This window comes from Psammomys obesus, unplaced genomic scaffold (genome assembly GCF_907164565.1).
Source record: "Psammomys obesus unplaced genomic scaffold, mPsaObe1.curated_primary_1811, whole genome shotgun sequence".
Classification (NCBI taxonomy): Eukaryota; Metazoa; Chordata; class Mammalia; order Rodentia; family Muridae; genus Psammomys; species Psammomys obesus.
The window spans coordinates 6,238,942-6,249,482 of NW_026596125.1; the positions used below are offsets into that span (position 1 = coordinate 6,238,942).

Sequence of the window (10,541 nt, forward strand, 5' to 3'; positions counted from 1 at the left end):
GCCCCACACAGAGCCTGCAGAACTTTGTCTGTGACAGTTAAACTGAAAACGTCTTTCATTCCTTTCAGGTTTACAGGAACAGACGGACCAAGTGGTTTTGGCTTTGAATTGACATTTCGCCTGAAGAGGGAAACTGGGGAGTCTGCCCCACCAACATGGCCCGCAGAGCTGATGCAGGGCCTGGCCCGATACGTCTTCCAGTCAGGTACTAGCCCAGAGGCTGGCTGCTGTGCTAGTCCTGTGGCCGTCAGCACGGTGGGCTTTGGGAACCTGCAGGTCTGTTTTGATGTTTACAGAGTCCTTTTGTGGGTGGAAAACTATGTGGACCTGAGCAGACAGATGACTATGTCAGTGTCCCAATACCTGGGGACTGTTTCTGTCTATCCTAACTAGTGGCCTGGCTGTCTCTGTGTCTGTTTCCGGGACTCAAGCACGTAGGCTAATCTTGGCTTAGTCTGGGAGAATAGTAGAGACTGGAGCTGTTCCTTTCCCTCGCAGGGAGGAGGGGACACTGAAATCAGAACTGAGTTAAATTATTCGAATGCCCTCCAAGAGATTGCCCTTTGCTCGCAGTGCCCACTGGGGACTGCTGCAATGGATCTTGGGTAAGGCCTCTGTGCTGGGAATGTTCTTAACTTTCTTAGCTCAGTCTGCCAGAATCCTCCAGCCTGTGGAGGCTTCGGAGCCCCTGAATACTTCTCTGTGGCTAGTGTTCAGAGTACTTACATGACCTGCATTTTTGTTTCTTTGATTTGGTGTCTAGCCTGCTTCCCTCTCACTCCTCCACCTTCCCATCCTTTTCTCACTTTACATAATGACCTTGGCTAGCCTGAAACTCACTGTGTAGATCCACCTTCCTTAGCCTTCAAGTGCTGGGATTACAGTTTCATACCTATACCTATACCTAGGTGAGAGAGGGAGAAGGGAAAGTGAGGAGAGACAGAATGTGTATTATGACATGGGGATTGAATCTGGGTCTTAAAGCCAAGTGCTCTGACACTGACCTGTATCCAGCCTGCGAATTTTTTCTTTCAAGCAGGGTTTCATTAAGTTGTCCAAGCTGACCATGAACTTACCCTTTAGCCTGCTTATAGGCCTGTGCTACCAGGTCTAACTGAAAATAGATTTTTCTTTGATGTAGAATTTGATCTGCTACGGGAATGGGGGCTCTAAAGATGAGGCTTGCTTGTAGAAACAGGTACTCTACTGCTTGTTAATACATTCATTTGTGTACCTGCTTAGGTAGACAGGGATAAGGGAAGTGGAAAATAGATGTTACAAAATGCCAATAATTTCTAATGTGAAATCATTTTGAAATTATAATGCAAATCAGTGGATAATACGATTTTCTTTGCAAATATTCATTCACATACAGAATTAATCTCACTAGTGACTTTCTCCCCCTCCCTTTTTTGACAGTTTTTTTTTAAAGATTTATTTATTATTTGTACAGCATTCTGCCTGCATGTGTGCCTGTGCACCAGAAGAGGGCACTAGATCTCACTATAGATGGTTATGAGCCACCATGTGGTTGCTGGCAGTTGAACTCAGGACTTTTGGAAGAACAGCCAGTGCTTTTAACCTCTGAGCCATCTCTACAGGCTCAGACAGACTTGATATATAGCAAAGCTGGTCAATTTTTCTTTAACTGATTAAAAAGGTTGTGTGGCGCTGGTGATGCTGGTGATGGCAGTAGTGGTGGCTGCGGCACACACCTTTAATCTTAGCACTTAGGAGGCAGAGGCAGGCAGATTTCCGTGAGTTTGAGGCCAGCCTGGTCTAGAGAGTGAGTTCCAGGACATCCAGGGAAACACACACACACACAAAAAAAAAAAACTTTCTTGAAAAAACAAAAAAGATGGTGAGGAGACTGGGGAAATAGTTCAGTAGGTAAAGGTTCTTGCTACCAAGTTGTCCTCTGATCTCCACACATATATATGCCAGAGCACATGTGCTCACACACACATATACACAAATAAATCTAATTTATCACATTTTAAAAAAGTGTTAGGTAGCTGGTGAGGTGGCTCAGTGGGTAAAGGGGCTTACTGTCATGCCTGAATTTGATCCCTGGAACCTGGATGGTGGGGAGAACCAGCTCCCTCTGATTGTCCTCTGACCTCCACATATGTGCCATGGCGTGCCCCTTCATCCTCAGTAAATAATGTTAATTAAAATTAAAAAAAGTTGTTAGGAGACAAGAACTTAAAGACTCATTCTACAGATTACATATTTATTGATAGGAAGAAGAGAGGGTGAGCGATGGCTCCGTGGTTAAGAGCACTGACTGTTTTTCCAGAGGACCTGAGTTCAGTTCCCAGCACAACCTCCTGTATCTCCAAGGTCCAGGAAAGCCAACTCTCTTTTCCCTCCATGGGCTGAGGGATTTCATGGGTGTATAAACATACATGAAGGAAAATACTCATATACAGAAAACAAAAATAAAGACATCTTGGAGAGAAGGGTGGGGACTGTCCTGCCAAAAGAAGGTCTGAGCAGATGTACCTTAGCCCAAGGATCAAGCACTACTGGGCACTGCTAACAGAATGTTACCATGTGGCTCTACGTGCTGCAAGCCGAGCTGAGAGGCAGCCGAATAGCACTTTTCCTGGATCCACGCGTGAGTTACAACCGAATGTGGAACATTGTGGGCATTCTACAGCTCAGCTGCCTGGATTCCTGAACCTAGCAAGGCCTGTCTCAGATTCAAGGCAACTTGGTGGTTCACAATCGATGTTTGATCCTTGATGGACCATGGGAGAAAAAGGTCCTTTGCAGGACAACTGGGAAAATGTGAATGTGGGCTGTATGTGAAATGCTAGTGTTTGTGAAGTTTCTCATGTTTGTGGTATTGTGATTATACAGGATAATGGCTTCGTTCTTGGGAGATAAAGGCTGAAGTGTCTATAGATAGAATGATACTAAATGACTCAACAAGAAGTAAGATGTGTGAGAGAAAGAAAGTACAAAATCTTATTAGTGGTTTAAGATGGCAGGTATCTAGATATTCATTTATGTTCATTTTACTCTTTTTTTTTTTCTTTTTTTTTTTTGAGACAGGGTTTCTCTGTGAAGCCTTGGCTGTCCTTGGACTTGCTTTGTAGACCAGGCTGGCCTTAAACTCACAGAAATCTGCCTGCCTCTACTTCCTAGATGCTGGGATCAAAGGTGTGTAACATTATCCTGGTTATTCCTTGATTTTATGTGGTTGATTTAGGTACTTGCCTTGGAAGCCCTGTTCTAAATGCAGTAGAATCTGTGTGGTTTAGCAGGGCCAGATAGTAAACCTTGAATAAGGTGCAGAATCTATATAGTATGATTAACAGCTCTTTAGATTAGATTTAGGCTGATCAGGCTCCCAGAGTGGAGCATGCTGGGCTGATGATAGAGCCCCTCCTTGTGGCTTGTAGCTCTCACTAATCCCTGTGTGGTTACGTTCTATCACGGTCGCACATAATTATATTATACAGAACATGTATGTTCTTTGCTTGGTATGTCCACAGATGCCCCCTACATGTGTAAATGGCATCGGAATTCTGTCTTATGCTCTTGCCTTTCTGTCCACTCTAAACCCATTAGCTTCATACAGAGTGCTCCACTCTCTTCCCCACCCAGCTGCATGTGAGGGCATGTTGAGCAGTATAGTCAAATGAGTGTTGAGACCTGCTTTTCCAGATCCAAATACCAGGCACGCTTTTAGCACCAGGCCAGTGGCAAGCAAAGGAAGGAGGAATGAACTGTGGTGGGTGTAGAGTCGGGGCAGCAGTGTCCACTCCGAGCCATCAGACCGCAGCAGCAGCCTCTGGAGTTTGCTCTGAAGAGTGACTCAGATGGGCCCTAAACTGAGCTCTGAGCGCCCACTGGAAAGTTTGCTGAGAGGTGGGAAGCTAAGCTGCAGAAACACAAGCAGCCAAGGAAGGGACTTCCATAGAGGCCAAGCCTTCCCTACTATTTATAATGTAGATCGCATTATATACAACCCAGAACAAACTTGGATCAGGTGTTGCTGTGATTTGTTTTCTGTTTGTTTTTGTTGTTTTATTTGGTTTGGGTTTTGTGTATGTGTGTGTTGTTGTTGTTTTGGTTTGGTTTGGGCTTTTTTGTTTTTGTTTTGGGGGAGGGGGTTGGACATAGGGTCTCACTCTGTAGCCCTGAATGGCTTGGAACTCACTATGTAGACCAGGCTGGCCTCCAACTCACAGAGATCTGCCTGCCTCTACCTCCTGGATGCTGGGATCCAAGGTGGGTACATCATGCCTGGCTGCTCCTTGATTTTATGTGGTTGATTTAGGTACTTGCCTTGGAAGCTCTGTTCTGAATGCAGCAGAATCTGTGTGGTAGCGGGGCCGGATAGTAAACCTGGAATCAGGTGCTCATGACTTGGACATGCAGGGTTTCAGGTGTGCTTGATCTGTGTGCTCAGCGTCTGGGGCTGTGGTGCTGTGCTTTGGCTTGTGTTGCAGAGTGTCCTTCATCAGCTGGGAGGGATGACACTCATCCTACCTCCAAGCTCTTGGTTTGCAGACACTTAGGTGGAAGTTTGTTTCTCCCAGCACTTACATGGCAGGCCTGGAGAGGGTTCAGATGGGTCTGCTTGGGTCAGTTGACACCCTTGTTGGTGGCAGTGGTCCTTCCAACAGAGAGTGGGGAGGGGATCCCTTAAGCCGAAGGGTAAATCAGTCGTTCATGGGGCAGTAGATGTACCTGTCATCCAGTCATGCTGATGAGCAGTCACCTGGGAAGCCAGGCGTTAGCGGAAGTACAGAAGGGCAGGCACCCGGTGTCCTGTCTTCTTGCATCTTATAGGCTGTGCTGCCAAGTGGGTAAGCACTCTGACCAGAGCACCCTGTGAGGACACCCCGTATAATCACCGGAAGAGGCGCTGTTCCTGGCTTGGTTGGCTTTCATTCAGCAATAGGGATGAGGACCTGTTCTTTGGCATCTGGGCTGCCTTTCTCAGCATATGCCTTGCGTTTTTAAAATGGCTTTCTCGTATTCTGGAGAGGGTTGCCTTGGCTCATTGCACCTCAGAGTACACGAAAGCTAGAGCAACATTGCTTTTTCTTTTAAGACAGGTCTGTGGTGTGGCAGCATTGGAGGGACTGGACCTTTCCGTGCTATCTGGCGAGAGAGCAAGCTATGACAAAGCAAGGCCAGCCACACATTGGTCTCCTTTGCTCATTGCCTTTCCTGCCTCAAACTCGCAGAGATCCGCCTGCCTCTGCCTCCCATGCACTGCAATCAAAGGCGTGTGTCACCATCACCTGGCACCTCCTGCTTCTTCATCACTGTATTTGCTACTTCTCTTGTTTCTGTGATAGAATACCTGAAAAAAGCACCTTGAGAGAGGAATGGCTTATTTTGGCTCACGGTGTCATAGAGATTTAAGTTGCAAGGAAGATGTAGCAGAAACAGTGAAGTCTTGTTCACAGGAAACAGCTGTAGGCTAGAGTGAGAGGCTGGCTTAACCTCAACGTCCTACTGCTACCAGCTGGGGACTGCGTATTCAAACACAGATGCCCAATGGGAATATTTCACTCTCAGGTAGCATCAAAGATGTTGTGACAAAGCTAGGAACCCCTCACCAGAATCATACCGTTTAGAGCCTCCAGCTATCAGAATCGGGAGCCTAATAAACCTCTTTGTGTTATAGGTTATCCAGTCTCAGGGATTCTGCTATAGCATCACAAAGATAAGGCATCAGAGGTCAAAGAACCTTGTTTACTGGCCAGGGCCTGGGACAGAAGAAAAATATCATGAGAAAAGAAAATGTTCCAGTTGTAGGACATTTTCATTTCACCTGCTCCTGCAGATTTAGAGCCAACTCTGGCCCCTGTCAGAGCCCTTTGGAAGGTTTTGTGGTAAACACATCAGTACTCAGGAGTAGACATCTCAATGCCTGTCTTTCCTACTTCACAGCCAGTTCCTCTTCCTTCCTGTTCACTTAACGTTTTGATCAGCTTATGCTTTCTCATCAGATGGCCAGCGACAGCGACAGCTCTTCTTACCCACCCTCTGGGCTTCATTAACCCACCCTTCCCGCCCCTCCGCCAGTACTGAGCTGTGTTTTAGAGTTCTGCAGGAGAAGGGCGGATTCTCTCAGTTCTGCCATTGGTGGGCCTTAACCACAAATTCCAGGCCAGTTTCACTAGAGTTTTCAGGAGAAACACTGTCCCAAGCTTTGTAGTCGACACTGGGAAGGTTCGAGTGCCTTTGCCTGCTGCTCTTTAATGGCAACCTCATGACAGTTCAGACTCCAATAGGGAGACAGGGAGATTTTCCCGGGACCTTTTCCTCAGTCGCTAGATGGGGGCAACCGACCAGTTAAACTGTCTGTGGCACTGACAGACTGGCACCATTGAGTTGGTTTTTAAACATTTTTTTTTTCTGTTTATAAAGGAAATTGTAGCCGACAGGGCATGACAGGCAACATGCCTGTAATCCTAGCACGTCAGAAGTGGAGGTAGGAGAATCAGGAACTTGAGATCATCCTTAGCTACACAGTGAGTTCAAAGCCAGACTCAACAACATGAGACCCTGTCTAAAAAGCAAAAACAATCACATAAATAAAATCAGTAGTTGTTCATTTTAAAATGCAAACAGATATTCCCAGGATTCTCTGAGGCCCAGCAGCTTCAGGCATGCGCCTCCAAGAACATCCAATGAGCCCAGCCTCGCAGGAGGAAGGAGCTGGTGGAAAAGACCATTTTTTCTCATTTGCATTATTTTCCTCATGTGCCTGATACACACTGGGGCTCTAGAGATGCTGGGGAGGCGAAAGGGAAAGAGACAGGATCCTGTCCCAACATGGAGACAGTGACTGGAAGACGAGACAGGCCATATGAGAAGTGGATTCTGTGGAGCACCGAGGAGGGGCAAAGGCTCCAGAAACATTAAAGTGGTGGCACGTTTTAGATCACAGGGTTGGTGGAAGACTGACTGGAGGCAAGAAGGAAGAGAAAGACATTTTTGGCGAGGGAAACATGTGTGAGCCCCTGAAGGAGGGAAAGAGCCTCCGTCAGCCAGCTGAGGGGAGAGGAAAGGCCAGGCTGCACGTGTGGCTGGAGGTTCAGCCTGGATGGGAAAGTGCTGGGCCTCGAGGCAAGTCAGGACTGAGTCTGGAATTGATTCTAAGGGCAGTGGAAAGCTGCAAATGCCTTTTAAGAAGAGAGAGGGGAAGGAGGAGCTTGGAGAATGAAGACTTTGTTCCCTTTAATAAGATGTGCTTGGTTGGACTGTGGTGCCTGCATTTTGATGGTTTTCTGTATATGAATGTTTTCCTACATGTTTGTAAGTGCATCATGTACATACTGAGTACCCTAGGAGGCCAGAAGAGGGCGTCAGATTCTCTGGAACTGGAGTTACAGCTGCTAGATCATCTGGAAGAGCAACAAGTACTCTTAACCACTGAGTCATCTCCCCAGCCTCTTAGGAAGAGGGCATGTTGAGAGGTCTTTCCAGAAGATGCTGAGGGTATATGCAAAGTTGGAGCCAGCCATCACTTGCAGATTATGTGCTCTGCCCTCCCAACCCTTGGGAACCTTAACTCAGGGAAAGCCTTCCCCAAACTCTAACCACCGAGGCTTGCAGCCTCCTCCCTCGCTACATCTTGTTGTGGTCCTCACCATACCTGTGCTCAGCAGCACACGACAGTGTTACTGTTCCAGCTCCCACGGGGAATCAGGCTCTGCTTCCTCCTGCCCCTCTCCACACCACCATCACACAGCTGAGTCCCGCCCAGGTAAGACATTGCCCTGCCATAGATTCCAGATTCCAGGTGTGGATGCCAGTACTGTCCATGCCTTAAGTGAAGCTCTGAAAGGAAATGCTCCTCTCACCGAAGAGAGCTGAGGCCTCTGCTTCCCGGTTTGGATAAGCTGCCCTCATCGCCCCATCAGCTAACCAAAGCCAAATGGAGCTGCCTGCTTACATTAGCATCATTTTTCTTCCTCCTAGTCTTTTTTATTTTCCTGACATTTTCTTTCCCTTTGGCTGATTTATCCTCTTTTTTGGTTGCTATGGTTCTGTAAAATATTTCCCCTTTCATCTGTTAGTAATACTGACCAACTGCAAGTCAAAACACTTTCTCTGCGTTTCCAAAGATTTTAGATTAATAGCTGAAAGATTGCATTCCTACTCCACAGAAGGAAAACAGGTCAGTCCTCAGAAATGAGCATGTGCTTCAAAGTCTAAGTGGTTTAGCCCAAGCTAATAAATCCAAGCATTTTTAAGGAAGGCTGAGAGCAGAGGTTGCCAAGTACAGCCCACAGGCCAAATTCTGATGGCCACCTGCTATGCACAGGAGACTGCATGGGAGTGCTTGTATCTGTTGCCTGTGCCACAGCTGCCCATGCCACAACAGCAGAGATGCACTTGCTTCACATCTGTGAGGGTGTGGGCTCAATCCTCAAACTCTAGAAAAGAAAAGCAAAACAGAACATTACATGGCCTATGCAATCCACAAAGGCTTAGTATCTGGCCACTCACTGAAAAGCCTAACTTTTCACTTGGAAAACGTCCCCCACCTCTGAATAATACCCAAGTGCAGAGGAGGCCACTGCCTGGAGTCTGAGGTTGGAGAGACTCTGAGAATGGAAATGCCTTGCTGCCTTCTGTGAGCCCGCCTGTAGCCTAGTGCTTCCCTGAGGAGGGAGGGAATGTGTCTCCTGCTGAGCTGCTGTGGGGATAAGCGCAAATTCCGTTGGCTTCCCTGGTCTGTATCCTACTTGCAGACCTCTGTGAGCCCCTTGGAGCTTTAGTACAAAGAAGCCATTTAACAGACATTAAGCTGAGATAATTCACCCTTTAGGCTGGGTCTCTCATCTCTGCTCTCCTGTGGAGTCCTAATTGCTTAACTTTCAAGCTGAATGTGACTTCTTTGTTTATGTCACCTGCATTTTAGAGGTGCTCCCTGTAGGAGGCACTGGAGGCCACCGGCAAGAAGAAAGCACAGCTGGAGAGTTGAGGCGATAGAGCCAGACTTCTCACTCATGATAGGCTTATTTATTTATTTAAATTTGGTTTTGTTTGGTTGGTTTTGATGACCATGCCCATGGGTTTAGAGGAGATGGTGGAACCATGTTTCAGGGCCCCAAGTATCGGGCTTCCTGGGTTCAAATCCCCAGTTCAGCAAGGTGAAATGCACAGAGCATTAGTCAAACCGGTACATCTCCTCAAAGACTCGATTACTTCTTCTGAGAAGCACAGTTTTAGCTATGGGAACTGCAGGCGCACTGCCTGGTACCACACATGGACGCAATAATAGCGTTCGTGGGGACTTGTTTTGGTTGTTGCTTATTTGGGTTTTTTTGAGACAGGGTCTCCTGTATCCCAGGCTGGCCTCAAACTCATTGTATCTTGAGCTCCTGATCCCCCTGCCTCCACCTCCTGAACAAAGCACAGTACTGTATCTTGGTAGGTCCTAATCATACTACCAGCGTGTCCTCATCGTGGACATGTGGATGACTAAAAAAGGGTAGTCATGGAGGCACTGACTGCGATGGGGGCTAGGGGTCATTGCTACTTCCTTTCTTGTACCTGTCTGCCATATTGAAATTTCCTACAGAGATGTGGTTTTGTTATTAGGGGGATATACAAAGGGACTGCTGCTGGCCTGCTGCTTCCTTTCAGCTCTCTTGGTAGGAAATGACAGGCACCTGTGAGCCAGACACAGCCCCGCCTAGGATCCCTGGAAGTGGATCCCAGCTCCAAGCCTTTCTTTTTGCAACAGGGGAAAGACCCAGTGGCAGGTATGGCTGTCCCTCCAGAGTTCTGATGAGGGTCCAGGAACATGTCCAACTCTTCACAGAGCAATTTCCAGGAAGCTAGAACCAGAGAGGAAGCATGGTGGCATACACGCTGTCCCAGCTACTCAGTCAGCTGAGGCAATGAGATCACCTGAGCCCAGGAATCCGAAGCCAGGCTGGGCAACCCTGTGAGACCAGCTGGACTCCACAGCAGTTATGGGCCCCTTTTCTGCCTGCAGCGCACCCGCGAGGTGCTCTCTGGAGAGCAGGCAGTTTCTTCTTAGCTTTGGGCCTAGCTGCCTCCAAGCAGACCTTGTTTGGATTTGATGGTTTAGGAGAACAGGAGGCTGTCTGCTTCTGCTGGCCATGTCTGAGTCCTCCCACACTGAGCAGTGTGGTGACTGCACTCTGAAGACTGTGTCCTTTACATCTTTTCACAGGCCACTCAGTTCACTTGCTTGTTAATGTCTATCTTAGCTGGAGCACTTTAGTTTTCCAACCATAACTTTATCGGTTTTTGCTACTACTAAAATACCAGGTGATGCTGGAAACATGAAAAAAGCTGGTCATAGAACAATGGCTAGAGTAGAGTTATGTTTTTGCTTTTAAAAAAGAAAATATAATCTGGGCAGTGGTGATGCACGCCTTTAATCTCAGCCCTCAGGAGGCAGAGGAAGGCATGTCCTTTGAGTTGAGGCCAGCCTGGTCTACAGAGTCCTGTCTGCAGAACAGCCAGGGCTACACAGAGAAACTGTATGGAAAAAGAAGAAAAAAAAAAAAAAAAAAAAAAAAAAA

General features: G+C 47.2%; 1 protein-coding gene across 2 annotated transcripts in view; it reads left to right on the forward strand.

Annotated features, from left to right (window-relative positions):
- The window catches only part of Sufu (SUFU negative regulator of hedgehog signaling), a 96,167-nt gene that overhangs the window by 29,321 nt on the left and 56,305 nt on the right, over positions 1-10,541 (forward strand). For both annotated transcript variants that reach the window (XM_055591558.1, XM_055591559.1), the window contains exon 3: positions 69-205. In XM_055591558.1, coding sequence (XP_055447533.1) covers positions 69-205 — 137 coding nt within the window. The remainder of the gene's footprint in view (positions 1-68; positions 206-10,541) is intronic.